This window comes from Trichoderma atroviride, chromosome 1 (genome assembly GCF_020647795.1).
Source record: "Trichoderma atroviride chromosome 1, complete sequence".
Taxonomy (NCBI): Eukaryota; Fungi; Ascomycota; class Sordariomycetes; order Hypocreales; family Hypocreaceae; genus Trichoderma; species Trichoderma atroviride.
In genome coordinates, this window is record NC_089400.1 from 7,124,732 (window position 1) to 7,143,736 (window position 19,005).

Consider the following 19,005-nt stretch of genomic DNA (forward strand, 5'->3'; position numbering starts at 1 on the left):
AGAGGACCCAAGCACCATCGGATTGGCCAATATTCTGGAGAGTATTCCCTAGTATTAATAGGGTCTGTACTGCATCGAGGGACGGTCGTAACATATAGTTGACTAATTGTAATACTTGAAAAGCTCGTCTCACTTGGTAAAAGGTTAGTCTTCCGAGAATGTATTCAACACTTGCTGGCTTACCAAAATCTCTAGCTGCCTCGGATCGTTGAGTTATAGGCAGAGTTGAGAAATGGGCGCCACAGGAAAGGATAGCCAAAAGGAGAGCGACAAAGGCAACTCCGTCATCGCTTACCCAAGTATCCGAAGCATGTAACTTGTCCTGTAGCTGCCCAGCCGCGCAGCTTTCGAGATATTTGCAGACACGGACCTCGAAGCGGTCGATATCAACGAGGAATGGCATGAATGAATATGCGGTGTGGCGGTAAGAAGGGAAAAACCTATAGTAGAAGTTGATAAGCAACATAGATTCATATAACAATATTGATACGTATCATACTGGAAGAGGGGTGAGCAGCCTCATTACCTGTGAAACTCTTCATTCTGGGGTGAGAGCTTTACTAGAGTCTCCCATCTCTGCTGAGTTGTTGGAACTGTAAACAGAGGATCGTTGCTAAAAGAGTTTTGAAGACCGAAAAACACGCGCGCGTCGCGAATACCAGAGGACGGCGGGCGATCAGCAACGCGCTGTCGCAGCATGGAGACGATGGAGTTGTCCCCCTCATATGTATCGTCTGCTGGCGTGGAAGCTTTGCCATTTGTAAAGCTGGGCGAGTTTTCTGCATTGGATTGGCTGTCTGGAGGTTCGAGAGACGGAGTAAGCAAGGTGTCATCTACGGCCTCTTCAGAGTCGCCGTCTGCAACTGATGTAGCCCGCAGAGAGTCATCAGTATCCGTTTGACGTCGTTTCCCACGCCGCTTGGTCGCTGAAAAAGAATAGGAGCAAATCTCGGGATGGCCCCGTCTCTGGCAAGTACTGCATGGATGACCGTGATTGCAGCGGACTTTGCGCCGGTGGCAAGGATAGCAGGCCTTTTCAGTGGGTTTGCGTCTTCGGCGCAGGATGTGGTCGATTTCATCTCGGTCCATGGAGGCTATACGCGGGGAGGATTTGTAGGATTGTAGAGAGATTCTGACTCCGACAACAGTGAATAAGAGATGTGTGACGTGAATATCCCAAGACATGCGAGCCATCCAATGTTCGGCTCTCGGCGCCCGGCTACCTCGGCGACACGGACGGCCCCACGCAACAAACTGACCTGTTCATCTTTCCTAGTGTAACTACTTGTGAAATGGGTCAAAGAGGGAGAGTATTTTTAAAGAGTAATGATACAATCGTGTATTAGCTCACGTGCACAGTCTGGTGGTGCTGTCACGGACCAAATACAATACTCGGCCTCCTTTGGAAGCCATTTCTTAAACGTCTCGGTCTCGGAGCATCTCGGTCAAGCGGCCATCAGTCTGCATACGACGACGATGGCATCGGCTCTGTGTAACTGTGATTATAAAAAGAGACATGTAAGCGTGCAACAATGAAAAGAGCTACAAGAGCATACACGAACCCAGTTGCTCGGCAATTTCTCTAGTAACAAACTAGTCTCTACATCATCATCATGGCTTCTACCCCAGATAGAGACCCAGAGCCTCCGCACTTGAGCTTCCGCTCCTTTGTCGACTCCCTCCGCGAAGATAACGACTTGGCCGAAGTCAACGACCCCGTCGATCCAAACCTCGAGGCTGCAGCCATTACCCGTCTCGTATGCGAGACCAACGACAAGGCACCGCTCTTCAACAACGTCCTCGGGGCCAAGAATGGCTTCTTTCGCATCCTCGGCGCTCCTGCTGCGCTGCGTCAGTCTAAGACTCAGCGCTTTGGGCGTATCGCGCGGCATCTGGCCATGCCTCCTGACTCCAGCCCAGCCGCCATCATGGAGAAGCTGCTCTCGGTTGACTCGCAAAATCTAGTCGACCCTGTAGTGGTCGAGTCGGGTCCAGTCAAGGAGAACAGCATCGAGGGCAGTGACATCGACTTGAATGCCATCCCAGCGCCCATGGTACACGAGACTGACGGTGGCAAGTATATTGGCACGTTTGGTGTCAATATCCTCGCTTCGCCCGATGGCAAATGGGTCAATTGGTCCATTAATCGAACCATGGTCGTGGGGAAGAATACCATGACTGGGGCCTGCTATCCGCCGCAACACAACTGGCAGATTGTCAACAAGTGGCGGGAGATTGGACAGGATGCGCCCTGGGCGTTTGTCCTTGGAGTGCCCCCTGCAGCTGCCATGGTCGCTGCTATGCCAATCCCAGACGGTATTAGTGAAGCTGCCTATGTTGGCGCCTTGAGCGGAGAGCCCTTGAAGCTTGTCAAGTGTGACACAAACGACCTCTACGTCCCAGCCAATGCAGAAATCGTCTTTGAGGGCACCATTTCCATCACCGAACAGGTTCCCGAGGGTCCGTACAGCGAAATGCACGGAGTCAACTTTCCCGGAGACTCCAAGATGATGCCCTTGTTTAAGGTCAACAAGATCACCTACCGTAACAACGCCATTCTTCCCTTGTCGGCCACGGGCAGGTTAACTGACGAAACTGTGAGTAAAAGTCAAAGAATAACATTCCGTGTCTTTAGCTGACCAATTTGTAACAGCAATCCATAGGAGGCCTACTGACGGCCGCTGAGATCCTCAAGCTCTGTCGGGCTTCTGACTTGCCGATTCTACAAGCCAGTTCTCCTCTCATCTCTCAGTGTACCTGGGTCGCGCTTCAGGTTGATGGAGCTCGACTCCGGGCCATGAAGACCACTCCCAAAGAGTTGGCTGAGCTTGTCGCCAACGTAGTCTTCAGTTCTAAGGCAGGGGTTCCATTCCATCGCATCCTTCTGGTCGGTGAAGATATCGACGTCCACGACGATGCAGACATCATGTGGGCATTCTCCACAAGATGCCGGCCTGGATTGGACGAGTATCCTTATGAAGATGTCAAGGGCTTCGCACTCATCCCGTATATGGGCCACGGGAACGGCAATCCCATCAAAGGAGGCAAGCTAGTCTGTGATGCTCTATTTCCTGTTGAGTATACCACAGGCAGAAACTGGGTCAACACCAGCTTTCGTGAAGGGTATCCCAAATCCCTTCAAGACACGATTTTGGCCAGCTGGGAGAAGAGGGGATTCAGTAAGCTGGATTAGATACAGACATTCCCTGTATGATCTTTAGGTTCTACGTTCGCTGCTGGCATCAACTATGCTATTCGTCACAGTCAGCTAAAACTAGAATGAGATGGATTCCAAGCAACTTCAACCTATATCATAGTCACACACGCTCTAATATCCGAAATTTAAAGAAATTTGCCGAGGAAAGAAATCATGACCTTTCTGACTTGTAAACAGTGAGAAACTGCCTATAGTCATTCCTCAATAAGCTATTGAGGCCTTCATTCTATAGCTATAATTGTGACATATCTATGATCCAACTCATGTCTAAAATATTGAATGTCTCTACATCCTGTATTACCTCTTCATCCGGCACATTCTCCAGAATCGTCGTAAAAGACATGTCATTATCCCTGCTGCACAAGCAGTTACCTGCTGTATGGCTCTGAGTTCCGGCAGATCTCAATGTCCAGTTTAAACAATGCTTAAAGAACTGCATCATTTTCCAGAAATAATCGCGCCTCACTTGCCCATTCTCTGTCATTGATCCCATGGCCTGCATTTTGTCCTTGAGGGCCGTAAGATAGGTAGCAATGTCTGCGCAATCGCGCAATTGGCCTGGTTCTCCCACAGCAATGCCGCCAAGTGTGCCGGCAGCCAGTACGAGAATGGCATACAACAGCTCTGATTCCTGGAAGAGAATAGTTCTTTGGAGAGTTTGACATGGTAGAAAGACGTATTCTTTGATATAGTTTTGCGCTGCTTGCATGCATGAGATTACAATATTGAACCGCTGTAGCGATGAGCACCAATTGCAGCAAGCGAGATTGCCTTTGTTATGAAGGTTTCGGTGCTTCATAGGCGCATGAAGGCCAATCTCTTGTATATATACTTGTAGATGGAGACATTTCCTTTGAATCAAGCCTGCTAGAGTAAGTATATCGTACACACCATTGATAAGGGGGTCGGAAAATACGCACTGTTTGCCTTTGTCTCTGGTGGAAATTGCTGTACTAACTGATCAAGCTTCCCTCTAAAATTCCTCATCGTAGCGTTTATTTGGACATAATCCATATTGCATAAAGCCTCCTTGTTGCTGTATTGAAATAGCTGATCAATTTCCTCGGCCAGCTTCTGCAATTGCACAAAACATGACAGCAATTTGTCCGATGCAGCTTGTGGAATGCACGTCAACAGTCTACAGCATTCTGCGACATTGCTACTGTACTTGAAATGCGTTGGTTTTCGCATTGCCAATGCGATACTGTTGAAAAGGAAAAGCGAATGAGTGTATTGGCCGCGTAAAAGGTACCTCAGGCTTACCAAGAAGAAATATAATAACAAGCCACAAATGTTCGCATCGTTTCCACGATGGAATGATAATTCTCGTTATAGGTCGGCCACTCAAGATGCTCTCGATGTTGAATGAGAATATCCCTGAGAGATTCGTCTGGAGGGCCAAGCCTGAGCTCTACTGCCATTGTTATCGCCATTTGTGATAGCTGGTAAATCTGCTCTCTCGCGGAATGGAAATAATGGTGGTTCCTTACACATTGATATTAGCATAAGGATATCAAAATTAGTGCTCATCAAGCTTACCATGTGAGAAATACTAATAATCCCTGCAATAGATCAATATTTTTCTCCGCTCTCAGAATCACTCTATCGGCCAGCATCTTTCTAAACTCTCTTTCCAGCCGTGTTTGCAGATGATCTCGAGCACAGGCAGTGAGGACTGCAAGCAAGAGACAGGGTCGCTCCCATCGCAGACATTCCAGATCAGCCTGGAAAGGAAGTACTATGAGCGGAAATTCTGCCGAGGTGATAACGAAGTCTTCTAGCAGCTGATTCGCTGTATCAGCTGTGAGGAAACCCTTGGAAATCACGTCTTGGTGGATATTAACCAATTCTGCCGCAAAATCTAGCTCCGTACTTTGTTTGATAGCACTAGTTGCATTTATGTTGGTTGAGCTTTTGAGTTCTTTATTTAATTCAGTCTTTTTAGATATCGATGATATGAGGGTGACTAGGCCATCAATCTTCTCTTCAACTGCTCTTGTTCTCGATTTCCTGAGATCATTAAATTAGTCTTTACTCAACAAAATGAACGAATAGGCCTACGGTTTTGGTCTAGCTCGTCGAGGCCGAGCAATGGCTTGCTCAAAGATACATGCCGTCCCATTGATGCTACATCTGAGTTGGTTGTTATTGACTGGCTCTCGGCTATACTGAATGGAAAGGATGGATATCAAAATCACCTTTTACACAATAGGGGCACGTTGGTGCTGTCCGAATCCAGGATGCAGCGGACCTTGGAGCTCCTACAGGCCTCGCAAGATCGGCGAAGGTTGCCTGTTCTCCTGGCTCCGAAATGCGCAACTCCAGAGGCTGTGGTTGTCTCCATTGCCACGTGTTGGCTGCCACAAAACTAGAACAAGATTTTCTGTTGTCAAAAGTAGCCTGTGCAGCTTTATCAGCGTATTACGAGGGCTTCCAGCGAGGTGTCAACGAAAGAGTCGCGGATGCCCCTAAAAGATGCTACCGGAATTTCGGTACAGTGAGCGAGCGCCGAGATTCCGGAGTTCCTCTTTTTCGGCGTCAAGATGGCGCGCTAAATTAGTCCCTGTATCATTGGATTTGAACTTTGGCATTAGGTGATTTGCATCTCCATTATACCAACATTATACCAACCCATGAACAGGAGAGAAACTCTTTTTGCGTCCGTATTGTAATCACATATACAAGCAATCAAAGCTCCCTTGAGTGTATATCATTAAGCGACTCAATAGTCTTGTATTATTGTTCAGCTCCCTATGTACTCCTGGAACCAGCGAACAATCGGCTGGCTTATCCTGAATAGTAATCTAATAAAAGTCTCTGACCTTCTCATTACATAGATCCCACAGTGTTGCACCAGAGTTCCTTTGCAAGATTCCTTCTTCCACCTTTGGAACAGTTCCGCCAATCTGACCAAAAGGAACTACAAAGCACCCATTTCTTTTGGCAACATCCTCCGACAGCCCAGCGTAAAGCTCTGTCAATGCGCCAAATCGCGGCGGATGAGACATGAGATTATGAAACGCCTGAAGGTACCATGGTGCGTGGCGGGCAATGTCTGTTTTGATCCCACCCGGATTGAAGGCGCAGCTGATGATATCAGGGTGTACCTTTGCCATTTCGGCCGCGAGAATTGCGTTTGCAGCCTTGCTTTGAGTGTATCTCATAGTGCGGCCGTTGAAGCCCTGAAATTCCGGAGGGCCCAATCCCCAGTCCTCCCAAACTATGCCGTCTTGTCCCGGAGGTGCCACTGCAGTGCCAGAGCCAGCCCAGCACACTCTCACAGACCCCTTTGGCGTGTCAGCATTTCGGGCTGTTTGAAGCATGATTGGAGTGAGGTGGTGTTGCAACAAGTAAGGACCGAAGACGTTGGTTGCAAAGGTGAGTTCGTGGCCCTGCTTGCTCACGCTGCCTTCCGGCGCCAGCATAACTGCCGCATTATGCCAGATGACATCAAGACGCGTTTCAAGCTTCAGAAATGATTCTGCCGTCTCCTTGACACTAGATAAATCTGCCAAATCAAGCTTAAGAAAGCAAAGGGCCTCTCTTTGCGGTGAGGACCGTGGCCGCATTCCTAGAGGAGGCTCTGAATTCATGATATACTCGATAGCAATTTCTCCCGACTCTGGAGATCGCGAGAGAAGATAGACTTTGTTAGCATTGGCATGGTATAAAATCCTGGCCAATTCAAGACCTATGCCTCCAGTGCCTCCAGTGATGACAAAGACCTGTCAGGAAAATATGTCAGTAATAGTAGTATTAGAGGAATGTTGCTGCAGTCCTACTTTTCCTTCGAGGCTAGGTACATCCTTCTCCGAAAAGGTCGGTTTACTAGGGAAATAAGATCGTAAAAAGGTCGCCATGAGTACCTAAAATAGTATTTACGGTGTAGAAAGTTTGAAATGTTTGCATCATGGTAACTCGAGGAATGCCATAGCTTTATAGCAGGCTATTGAATGGCCACTCTGGAATTTCGGACCTAAGATTTGACTGAAACCCGGAATTCAAATCTCAAGACCAGGCATCGGAAACTCCGAGCGAAAGTTCAGTGCCGGGTGCTGAAACGGTCCGAAATTGTCAACGTTATCCGCTAGTAGGAGTTTTAATTCGTCAATCTCCTTTAGTATCATTATTTCGCGTACCCAGTTATGTGACGGGACAATTATCGCATTGGCCTGTTCTCAGTATAGCGGTAGTGTAGCTTAATACAGAGGATCATGGAGAACGTTGTAAAAAGCTTGGCGGGCACTCACGCAAGCTTGAATACTAGACGGAATTTCCAATTGCAGCTTACTAAGTTATTTCACTTATCCAATATTGTTATTGAATCTCAAATTCATTCATAATGTAGATTCCATTCTCAGAGTTCATGTATTGTGTACAGCTATCATTTATCGTAGTATATCTTCAGGCCCAATCGTAGTTATTCTTGATACCCGTCTTCCAAACTCGACAAATTGTTTCCATCATCTTCTTAGCTCTACACGATATTAATATTTCAAGCGCTTTGTTACTACGGATTTGAGATGAACCCACGTTCTATTAGCAGCTGCAAAACGGCGCAGGATAGCCAGCAGGGTATGCACAGCAACTCGAAGGACAAGCAGCAGCAATCACCCACTGATTGCCGTTGCAAACAAGGATATCGTGAAAGTCATTAGAACAATCATATCCAGCACCACTGCATGCTTGGCCCGGGTTAGGTTGTGCCAAAACCATGGCAGCGAGAGAGCTGAGAAGTGTAAAAGATGAAAGTTGCATTGTGGGAGATTTATTTGATAGCGTTGACTTGGCAGTTGAGGATGTAGAGTGTAAAGTAGTTACTAGAGAGTCTGTGTAAAACAAGTTCAGGGAGCCAGCAAGGCCTTTTTATAACATTTTCTGCAATGCCTCCTTGTTCAACGATATAATCACCAGATACCCAGATAGGAAATTCACAGAGGGCAGTCAATCAAGCCACACGCAGCAGCTGTAAAAGGGAATCCAACCGTTGATCTCTCAACCGCACCAGATCCTTCGTGCCAAGGATAGCCACTCGTCCTTTTACAAACCTGAAGTCGTGAATCCTATATGCATTCCTGCAATCAGCAATAAAGCGACCATCCGCCTGCGACTCAGCAAAGTGAATGTACGTTGCCTGCCTCTGGCTGGAAGGGGAAAGGACTTTTGAATGCGCAGACTATGAATGAAATGTGCCAATAAGCTTTCAGCGTTTCCACAGCTTCGAACCAATCAGTCAATCCAAGCAGTGAGCTTTTGTGTCATACAGGAACACTAGAAATCCCATAACGATGCACTGCAACCCAAAGAGGCGAGCTCGGCATATCGGGTACGGCATATCGGGCGCTTTCACGGATATATCTGCCGTCCTGGGAAGCATTCTGCTTTAGCCTATTTTGCGCAAGCCAGTTATTTGGCCAAAATTGGTGTCTCTTAAGACCGCCAGAAATACAACGCAATTAAAGAGAGAATCAAGGTTAATTTCCTAATCAGTGCATGTTCCTTGGCATATGTTGCTTCCTGACTTACAGTTCTAATTTTCCCGACGTCACGGCCACTACGCCAGTATTTTAGAAGCCGGCAATAAATCTGAATTGTAATGACTATATATGTATGCGCTATTATACGAGACTTTATCTTCAATTGGCGAAGGATCTCTGTTCCCATAAATAACCCCCAATGAGATTGAAGCCCTCGCCTCGAAAAGACCCGCGCCAAATATTGCATGTTACCAACCACTCCACTTCAACACATCCAAAGGTAAATTAAAGATGACGTAAAAATACACAATGAAACCGGTAAGCTGACTTGACACCGACTTTCTTCTCAGGATTTCGCGTCCTGACTTTAATAGGAAATAATACAAAAAAACAGTCGAAGGATCGATCCCGAGTTCGGGTCCGAAATCAATCTCCAGGCTTTTAGGCGTGATCGGCAACTTTTGTGGGCCAATTAGCAATATTCAGGCTTGTCGACGAAAGGGAAAATAAAGCATCACTCAACGCCCAGTCCGCAATTGAAGCTCCGTCTCGTGGAACTTCGCGTCTTTCTATTCTAAAAATATATTTCTTTGTGCTAGTCCAGATATTTTTGGTGCTGATACATGAGGAGATTATACGTTCTTAGATCAAATACGGTCGCTAATAGCGTAGAATAGGCATACAAACAGCGGATCGCTTAGAATATCCTAAATGACACATTGCTGCGCCCAATGCAAGATACGCATATGTGAAAAAAGAAAAAAGCAATTTTTTTTTAAAAAAAAGTGAATAAACAGCATTTGGTAGTAACTTCAATAGTGAATTAAATACACCGCGTTCCGGGGATTTGGTGGTCGGCCCGTCGTGAACGTATCCATCTTATCTCCGATCAATCCAAGCTCTAAGTTTTTGCAAATACGCAATGCATTCAGAATCTCATACAGGCAGTTCTCATTAGAACATTTATTGCATCGAAAATATCAGGCATAATAGAGGGTGTTGCTACGTCCCCGTACCTATTCTCTACCATACCTACCAGCTACTCACTCACTCACTACCTGCTGATAGTCGCTATATCCGTAGCAACGCGACCTACTATTGACTCAATCTCATTCTCGCCTAGCCGAGATCTCATAAACATCTTCAAACCCTTTATAAAGGAGTATTTAATCGAAGATGCCTACTCCCGAGGATCTGCGGATATCGTGCATGTATTTTTTAAACATGACAATGTCATAATCATTAGGCTCTGTATTTTGTTTTGGACAAACATGTTTTGAGAAATCCATCAGTAAATAAACTTGCCAAGAGGGCGAGCTATAACCAAGGCCAACCCTTTGGCGAGCTTGCCACAGATGCAATACACGATAATGATCACTGAAACAAATTATCGTTGATCATAGAAGAGCTGTAGCAATCATTGTCTCGGGGATAGTAGGCGTCGGGGTAGTAGCCTGCGAAGCACTGATGGAAGATAGGCGCATTGTTGCCATTAGTCCTTCGACTATGAGACGACCTACGAAATAGCAAACCATTTTAATGAGTCAAATCGCTTCCTGTACATGAATCAAATTGTAAAAGCTCAAAAGCTGAGCCCTGGTAGTGAGTCTCTTCATGGGAAACGTACCCATGCATCGGTGCCGATTCGGCAATTTCCCAAATTTTCATCACATTATAAGTTTGGAAAAGATCCCTTTCATTAAATATTTCTGTTCTCTACACAGAAATCCATTCTTTTGCAAGCTATGGATAACAAAAATATTCAACAAGATGAGAAGAATGATGAAATGCAGTACCGAGACCAAGACTCGACGAAAGGACCGCAAACCGATAATCTGACCAGGCCAGCCACCAATGAGACTGTTCCAGCTGAGAAGAGCACACCAGACAGCCAAAGCGCAGATGAGCCATACTCCATCTATAGCCAAAAGACAAAAACATTTCTCATCATATCAGTCTCGTTCATGGCAATTATTTCTCCGCTCTCTTCAGCAGTCTATTTGCCAGCCGTCCCACAAATTGGCCACGACCTGAACGTTTCGCCATCTTTAATCAACCTTACCATCACAACTTACATGGTCAGCTTCACATGCGTTTATGATACATGCATCTCAGTAAAACTAATGACCCACTCATAGATCTTTCAAGGCATTGCCCCATCCTTTATTGGAACCTTTTCTGATACTTACGGTCGTCGGCCTGCCTATGTTATATGTGGCATCATATATCTGGCGGCAAACATAGGATTGGCTCTCAACAGTACCTACGCGGGTTTGTTGGTTCTTCGATGCATTCAATCATGTGGGAGCTCGGCCACTATTGCTCTTGGATCCGCCACTGTAGCCGATCTAGTCACCCGTGCAGAAAGAGGCAAATTCATCGGATACGCGGGAATGGGTGTGACTCTGGGTCCAGCGATTGGGCCCGTTGCAGGAGGTCTCATTACAGAGAATCTGGGCTGGAGAGCTCTATTCTGGTTCTTGGCGATTTTATCCGGAGTCCTTTTCCTGTTGATTCTTGTCTTTCTCCCCGAAACATGTCGCTCTGTTGTCGGTAATGGCAGCATCCCCTGCCCATGGTGGAACATGTCTCTCCTGGCCTATATCCAGCATCGGAAAAATCGGCTTGGAAGCACTTCGGAGAAGCCGGCAGCGAGGAAGAAAAGGCCCAATCCATTTGCTGCACTCAAGATTCTTCTTCACCGAGAATCTGGGATTATACTTGGATTTGGCTCGCTCATGTACGCCGGATACTTTTCCATCCTCACAACACTTTCCAATGAGCTATCTGTTCGATTTGGGTACAGTCCAGTCATTATTGGTCTTTGTTACCTTCCAATTGGCGTAGGCAGCATCACCACTCGATGGACAGTGGGATACTTGATCGATCGCAACTTCAGGAGGCATGCTGCCAAGGCAGGCTATGAGTTTACGGCTAATCGTCAGCAAGACATGAGTCAATTGAACTTGGAACGAGCCCGTTTGGAAGTTTCTCTGCCTCTCATATATCTGTCCGCCGGGGTGGCATTAGCCTACGGCTGGACTATGGAGAGTAAATCCTCCCTGGCCGGTATAGAGGTAGCGCTCTTTTTCATTGGTATGTTGTTCACGGGGGCTTTAAACGGCCTGAACGTATTGGTGGTAGATATCAATTCAGACACACCTGCTACGGCTGTTGCAGCGAACAATCTCTTCCGCTGCTTGGTTAGTGCTGGGGCGGTGGCTATTGCTACACCCATGATTAACAGAATCGGAATGGGCTGGATGGGCGTCTTCATTGCTGGACTTTGGGTTCTCTTCAGCCCGTGTATCTGGCTTGTAATGCTGTATGGGTACAAATGGCGACTAAGTAAAGGCGACAAAGGGGTATGTTAAAAGTAGAAAGTGCTAGATTTTCTCAAAGACGAATAGACCTAGAATAAATAAATTTGTCTCAGCGACTCATTGCTAGCTATACATAATCAATGAGACAGCTGATCTACATATGCCGTCGACACCAACACTTATGGCGTAATCACGACAAATCTTCCAACTCCTGTATACTCAGCCCCCATATCAAGTGCTGCTTTCCATTCGTCCAATGAGAAACTTTTGGGAATCACAAAATTCTCCCCTCTAGGGAACAATCCTCTCTCTAGCATCCGGACAAACTGTGTCATATCGTCTCTTTCGTACATAAATTTGCCCTTGATCGTAATGTCATTTGCAATGATGCGAAAGCTCGGCAGCGGTACATCAGGAAAGCCTCCCATGAGACTAACACGCCCTTTGCGTCGAAGGGCCTTAATTGCGCCATTCAGATGCGCCGACTTACTTGCTGCAGCAGGCGAAAAGTCTAGCACAGCATTGAGGGCTCCAAACTTTAGCAATGCAGCTGCGTCTTTGTCTTCGTCTCCGGTGATTGTAACTGTCTCGATGTTGGCTCCAGGAGTTCCGCCTAGAATATACTTTCTCAGCCTCTCCAGCTCTTGGTCATTCCGGCCCATAGCAATGACTCGGGCACCCATGGCGATGGCAACTTCAACTCCAGCTCCTCCAAATCCGCCAGTCGCTGGGCAGATGGCGATAGTCTCCCCAGGCTCAAGCCTAATGTCGCGTAAACCACCAAAAGCCACCAAAAGATAGCCAAGATAAGTTAACTCCTGAGCCGTATATCCCAGCTCATTGCAGAGTCTCATTTCATCGAGAGGAACGCAGCTCTCCAGTGGAAATCTCGCGTATTCCGCAAACAGCCCATCCCGCCACACGTCTCTCATCAACTTCTGAGCATTGTCATTGAATCCGTCCGAGATGCCAGACAGAATCATTGCGTCCAGATCGTCGCGCCCACGAATCACGCAGTCCAGAAACACTAGTTTTCCGACTTCGAGAGACACCGCATCATGCCCCAACGCGACTACTCGGCCGACAGCACAGAATCCTCCGACAAGTGGCATGGGGAGAGGGTATTGGCGGCTTCCGTCGTAGATATCGCGCTGGTATGAGAGTACTCCAGCACTTAGTATTCTCACTACAGCGCTGCCAGCCTCTACTTCAGGGGTAGCGATAGTTTCGAGATGCACTCCGCTCAAGTCCTTCTCCACTGATTTGAGAATGATGGCTCGATGATTCAGGGGGGATTTTGGACTCCATGTTGGCAGATGTGATTGATGTTATTGAAGTAAATAGAGTATGATTGAATTGTTTTTTACGAATCCAAGAGGATCAAAGAGGCTATTTATGTTGAGGACATTGCCCGCATGCCATTGAGATGCTGAGCTTGTAGACCTCTCGGCCGAGAACGGATTTCCGTGGGATATTCATCGCCCGTGACTAAAACGAATTTTCCGAGTTACCGCGAGTGAATACTCCGGCTATAGGGTCCAGAACGCAATATTCTGTATGAAACCATTAGGCCTTGAATTAACAGCGCGTAGCTGATACCATATCTCCGGAAAAGAAGGAAGTTGCGTGGTCATGTAATGCTCCACGGAGTTAAGTGTCTACTCCAATACAAACGGCTGATTAGATACAGAAAAGGGGAAAAGGCTTGTAAACCAAGTTATCATTCTGCTCCTTGTGACGCCGCCATCCCACCTTCGTCTAAGCCAAGCCAAAGGAGCTCATCAAGTCCAATATCCGGCATATCATAAGACTCATCCCAATCCTCATCGACGCTTAGACCCAAGTTTTGCCAATCATGCCCACTGCGCTCCGGCTGTTCTTCTTCAGGCCGTTTCCATTCTACCACACTCAAGCGAGACTGCATAACAGCATATGCCATCTTCAGACTCTCCTGGGCTGCTTCAATCATCCTCAGCTGCCGAGCACTACCAGATTCTGCGCATTCGGCACGGCATAAAACAACATTTAGTTTCATGTGCAAACGTAAATTTGTCTCACCAAGCCTTATCCGTTCAGTTGTCTGCTTCACGGCTTCGCGAAGCGCATCCAAGAGCATTTTCCGATAACCAGACGGCCACTCCATCGAGTTGAGCTCCTCCATATCAATAATTAAATCTGAACATATGGCCAGAGAGGCATGGATAATACGGTTCTTGAAAATGCCACCGCCCATGGATGCAACACGATAGAAATCAGGGCTATCAGGTGGCGAAAGCAAAGCCATTGCTGAATCGAGGCACACTCTTCTAGAGAAATGAAAGCCAACATCGCCAACTCGGGAAGCAGTGGCCAGTGGGCGATGAAGAGCGAGCAAAAAGCGACGAAGAAGCAGATCAGCCATGTTGTGCTTGAAGGATTTGATCGCATCTCCGTGATTACTGCCTGCAATCCTGGTGCTGCATTCACGGCAGGCCCTGTTGAGGGTTGAAGTAAGCGATTGAACTTCGTCTTGGGAGAAGCTGGACCAAGCTTCGTTCATGCGACGGATGATTTCACATCGTGGTTGAAAATATATACCCAAAAGCCGCTGCAGGGACGTATCCGTCACAGCATCTTCTGCATAACATGGGAGAGTCTTGGTACTCTCGCTGATGTCTTGGTCATCAACGTTCCGAGGGCAATAGGTGTCAAAGTCATCAGGTATTGCCAGCGGGGCTCCTGAGTCGAGTGATGCCTGGAGGTTCATTTCGAGTATTGTGGCCCATAGCCGTCTACGAACCTCTGCCTCCCTGTAACAACCCAAGTCAGCATGTCAATAGGCACAAGTATGCAAGAAGTCTGGCGTTGACAAGGGCTTCTTGCCAGAACGGGTAATCTGGCCCCTGTGCAGGGAAACGTACAAGACAGTCATTGTTTTAAAGCGTGATGGGTCGCGATGTAGGCCCATGTGCATGGCAGTACGAAGAAGAGTCCCGACTGCTATCCATACTAAATCTGCTCCGATGGACAAAACTTGTCGAGCGAGAATTAACAAGCATTGCACCTGAAGGCCGCTGAGGCTTATCCGGTCCTTCTTGACGGGGCCAGATACCCAGGTCTGTGCTTCATGAACCCACGGAGAGAAGCTCCGAGTTATGTTGTCAGCGTCCGCAGCATCTCGAAACAGGCTGGACCCTATTGCTATTACAAGCTTGACCTTGCACTGCAGCGCCATTGGTGCTTCTTCTGGATTCTTCCAGAACTCGTCATATTCTGCCCAGAATGAAGGAATGTGGAGGATTCGAAATGCCGACTCGAAGCGGGTTACGTACAACTGCGCCATTTGATCAGCCCAGCCTTTGCGGTTCAGGAATCGACTCGAGACCGACTCTGTGATTGATGTTTCGGAATCATTGTGTTTTATTTTTTGAGCTAGCTGCTTGCAACGGTGAAACAGCCGTTCAAGCTTGGCCTTTTCGTCTCTTGTTGCTTCTCCCTCCGCTGATTGGTCCTTGTCTCTGTTAAGAACCGCCACCCTCTTGAACTGTCGAGGTCAGTAAGTGATGACGGAAGCAGCACTCGATTGGTTGGCTCACCTCATGGCCCCCGTGCAACCAGTGCGTCGGACCGTAGAGCCTTGACTTGTTCAGCGCTAATACTTGATCCTGAACATTGTCCAAGTGCTGGCTGTTTTGTATCGAGTCCTGTTGGGCCCATGACTGAATTCTTGAACCCCGGTTGTGTGCACTCGGCGATGCCAGTTGTTCCTCTATCGCGCTTATTCGACGTCTGAGGTTCACCAGTTCATCTTCCAAGGGCCTATTAGATCCATGAACAGGCAACAGCGCCTGCGAGTTATGCTGGTTCACAAGAGGTTGCTGTGCCGGTCCCAAGTAATCGAGTGGGCTAGGGTGCAGTGGTTCAAGCCTAATGGGTTGCCGTGATGCAGCACCGACGCCACCTTGACTCAATATCTTCAGCCATGGGAAAGGATACGCTGGGAGAGGACGAAGGGATGAGTGAGCATCATAGACACACGCGCATCTTGCCGCTACACATTGCGCGCAGGGCTGCTCAAGGTCGCATCTGACCTTTCGTCCTATGGCGTATAAGTGTCACTCACTATTAGAGGCTCAAAGGGCAATGGGCGGTGCTTACGGCGGCATTCCTGACATGACCGAGCTGGCCGGCGACGTTTGAGCGGAGGAGGCCTTGAAGCAGCTTCAGGGGCAGACAATTCCATCGAAGTTTCTCAAATCATCAAAGTTTCTCCCACCATGTTAGATTAAACCGGGGGGTATTCATGGACATATGAAGGATGAAGCTCGGGCGTAAGGACCCCTCTTCGCTTCGGACTCGAGAGCCAAAGAGTCAACCGGGTTTAGATCAGGGACAATGTCCGCTTATGTCCGCTCCAGCCACTCAAAGGCCAAGGACAGCGAGCTCCGAAGACCCCGGTCAAGAACTATGGAGCATTGATGGCGCCAAATCATTTTAGTGCCAGACGATATTGAATGCTGCTTGAGAGTTTCGATTTGAATGCAGGACATTACCCTGTAATACTGGAGAATAAACAGACAAATTCGAACTATATAGTAAAGGCATATTTTAGTATTTAATCTGCCAATGGAAAAGACTGTATGTAATAAAAAGCATTTCATTTCGACTCAAATATGGAGGAATAGTATGTATCTTGGCTTTCAAGATATCTGCGTAGGTATAGAGCTAATGATGGTTACGGTGGGTGATGTTGATTCAAGATAAACACATAAATATGAAGCATATTTTAAATTCATAATATAACAATTATCTTAGGTGTTCTTAGCTCTAGATTTACAGCGTATAAAAATTCGTAGTCAAAAGTATATCAACATCATAGACTTGGTGAAATACCAGACTTTGTGGTGTAGATTGTAAAAGCTATAAAAAGCCACAAGATGATTTCTAGATTGAATTCCAGATCTAGGAGCTAGTGAAGAGATTGATCTATAAGCAAATTACTTGCGAAGAGCTGTTTGTTCTGTTAAGAAAAAGATTACTGTTTCACTTTTCCTGTCATAAGTGCACTTTAGGCGAAAACTTTCAATTGACAAACATGGCCTGCATCTTCTTAGATAACATTACCCTTGACCTGATGTATTGTCTTGACATCCGTATTTCGCCAAATGGCCACAGCGATAAACCCAAGAGCCCAAATGGCGGTCCCGGCAACATGTATCTTGGCCTGTGCATCGGCATAAGCCTGTTGAATGGCGAGCCGAGCTGGAGTGCCAACCGCATAACTCAGTTGAACCTCCAGCGACCCATAGATACTCATCAGATTGGGCAGCTCCTCTTCCGGTAGATAAATCGCAAGCTTATTGGGGAAAGTGGACTGCCAGATTACACCGGCAATGGTATATCCCACCGCGCCTCCTATGGAAGAAAACATGGACACAATGGCCAAGATGACAGCAATGTGCTGATGACTTGCGATGGACAAGGCGGCAACTTCAGGCGTAATCATGATGATTCCAGCAGCAAATGATATAAAGATTTGGCACACGATGATGTAGCCAATGTTCCCGTTGGGCTCTCGGAAGTATATCATGAGTCCCATGAACAGCGCGTAGACGGGAATGGCGCCAAACAGGGTGACATATTTAAATCGCCCAGTGTAACGGATGGCGAGACCAGCAATGATGGCAAAGAGGCTGCTGCCGAGGCCATAAATCTGGACAATGTAGCTGGCCTCGGTGACGCTCAGGTTGTTTACCACCTGTAGCGATGAGCTGAAGAAGCTGTTCCAGCAGAAATAGCTGATGAACAGAACGGCACCGAGGATACAAGAGCCGACCATGTTACGGTCCAAGAGGAGAGAATATGGGATAAACGTGACGCGTGCACAGAACCTCTCCCACATGATGAAACTGACAATAAGTGCAACACCAAACACCAGCAAGCCTATGATGAGCGGTGAATGCCATCCATCTGCCTGAAGTGCATACAAGTTGAACGGCAGCAGAATGATTGCAAGGCCACTTGTCAGCAACAGCAGCCCAAAGGCGTCAAACTCGTGAACGTAGTGACGGACAGACTGCCACAAGGTCCTCACATGTTTCTGCGGTGCAACGAGATTTAGTCGACGGGCTTTGTAGGAGTTGAACACCAGGAGACCAAGCAAGGGGGAACACAGCGTCGGGACCATGATGGCAAACATTCCAAAACACCACCGCCAGCCAGGCCCGGTCAGAAACGCCTGCGAGATGGGCCCTCCAAGCCACGTGGTAATGATATTGGGCGAAGACGTCAGCGCAGTCATGAGGCCACGATTGTGAAGAGACGATGTGTCGGATACAAAAATATTGACGCTGTAGAGCAAGGCGCTGCTGCCTACTGTGCAAAAGACCTGCGCTGCTGCGTACATTTCAACGCTGGTGGTCATGGCCATCATGACGAGGCCAATGGACACGATGAGCAGCGACAGGCCATAGCCCTGAGGCCGGCCAAAGATGTCGAGGATCTTGGCCACGGTCAAGTTGCACACTCCGCCGATGATGCTGCTGAGGATGCCCACCGTTGGAGTGAGAGAGTGGTCTCGGAACGCAGACGTGATGTACGGAGAGAGGACCGCGGCCGTGTTCTGCTGCATCAGCATGACAAAGTAGACGACCCAGATGAGGATGTAGGCGATGATGAGGTCCGTCCGCGTCCACACGATGGCGATGGCCTCGACTTGCTGGACACCGGCCTGTGCATCTTGGCTGGGGGACTCGCTGCCGTGTTGCTCTGTGTGTGTTCCGTTCAGCTGGCCAGTGGCGATTGTGCTGTAGCCACCGAGAGGCTCGCAATCTTGCAGTAGCGGTGTATCACTGCGAGATGTATCACCGCGAAGGCTGTCCATCTTGTGACGAGGCTTTGGTTCAATAATGTACGACTGCGAGAAGCATCAAGAACAGAGGACCGAATAAAGGTGGGACAGGGCAGGGTGTAAGACATTGGTCGCCGGGTGCATGAGCGTCAGAATCGA

At 47.7% G+C, this 19,005-nt stretch overlaps 7 protein-coding genes across 7 annotated transcripts; 2 read left to right on the forward strand and 5 right to left on the reverse strand.

Moving 5' to 3' along the window:
• Positions 1–522: 522 nt before the first annotated feature.
• On the reverse strand, positions 523–1,089 carry TrAtP1_002587 (uncharacterized protein; the record flags this gene model as incomplete). The annotated part of the gene is made up of 1 exon (XM_066111528.1): positions 523–1,089. The coding sequence occupies one exon, from the start codon at positions 1,087–1,089 to the stop codon at positions 523–525; it is 567 nt and encodes a 188-aa protein (XP_065967604.1).
• Positions 1,090–1,907: 818 nt separating this feature from the next.
• TrAtP1_002588 (uncharacterized protein) lies at positions 1,908–3,362 on the forward strand. The gene is made up of 2 exons (XM_014085229.2): positions 1,908–2,597; positions 2,654–3,362. Exons 1-2 carry the CDS (start codon positions 1,929–1,931, stop codon positions 3,191–3,193), a joined length of 1,209 nt encoding a protein of 402 aa, XP_013940704.2. The 5' UTR covers positions 1,908–1,928; the 3' UTR covers positions 3,194–3,362.
• A 2,659-nt stretch (positions 3,363–6,021) lies between these two features.
• Positions 6,022–7,077, reverse strand: TrAtP1_002589 (putative secondary metabolism biosynthetic enzyme; the record flags this gene model as incomplete). Its single annotated transcript, XM_014085186.2, has 2 exons — positions 6,022–6,942; positions 7,000–7,077. The coding sequence occupies 2 exons, from the start codon at positions 7,075–7,077 to the stop codon at positions 6,022–6,024; spliced, it is 999 nt and encodes a 332-aa protein (XP_013940661.2).
• A 3,362-nt stretch (positions 7,078–10,439) lies between these two features.
• Positions 10,440–12,068, forward strand: TrAtP1_002590 (uncharacterized protein; the record flags this gene model as incomplete). The annotated part of the gene is made up of 2 exons (XM_014085088.2): positions 10,440–10,772; positions 10,833–12,068. 2 exons carry the CDS (start codon positions 10,440–10,442, stop codon positions 12,066–12,068), a joined length of 1,569 nt encoding a protein of 522 aa, XP_013940563.2.
• A 43-nt stretch (positions 12,069–12,111) lies between these two features.
• Positions 12,112–13,447, reverse strand: TrAtP1_002591 (uncharacterized protein). Its single transcript, XM_014085181.2, has one exon. The coding sequence runs from the start codon at positions 13,127–13,129 to the stop codon at positions 12,197–12,199; it is 933 nt and encodes a 310-aa protein (XP_013940656.2). The 5' UTR covers positions 13,130–13,447; the 3' UTR covers positions 12,112–12,196.
• Positions 13,448–13,472: 25 nt separating this feature from the next.
• Positions 13,473–16,315, reverse strand: TrAtP1_002592 (uncharacterized protein). The gene is made up of 4 exons (XM_066111529.1): positions 16,155–16,315; positions 15,593–16,095; positions 14,918–15,540; positions 13,473–14,806 (listed from the first exon to the last, which is right to left on the reverse strand). The coding sequence occupies exons 1-4, from the start codon at positions 16,237–16,239 to the stop codon at positions 13,738–13,740; spliced, it is 2,280 nt and encodes a 759-aa protein (XP_065967605.1). The 5' UTR covers positions 16,240–16,315; the 3' UTR covers positions 13,473–13,737.
• A 791-nt stretch (positions 16,316–17,106) lies between these two features.
• TrAtP1_002593 (uncharacterized protein) lies at positions 17,107–18,879 on the reverse strand (the record flags this gene model as incomplete). Its single annotated transcript, XM_014085286.2, has 1 exon — positions 17,107–18,879. One exon carries the CDS (start codon positions 18,877–18,879, stop codon positions 17,107–17,109), a length of 1,773 nt encoding a protein of 590 aa, XP_013940761.2.
• Between the last annotated feature and the right edge of the window lie 126 nt (positions 18,880–19,005).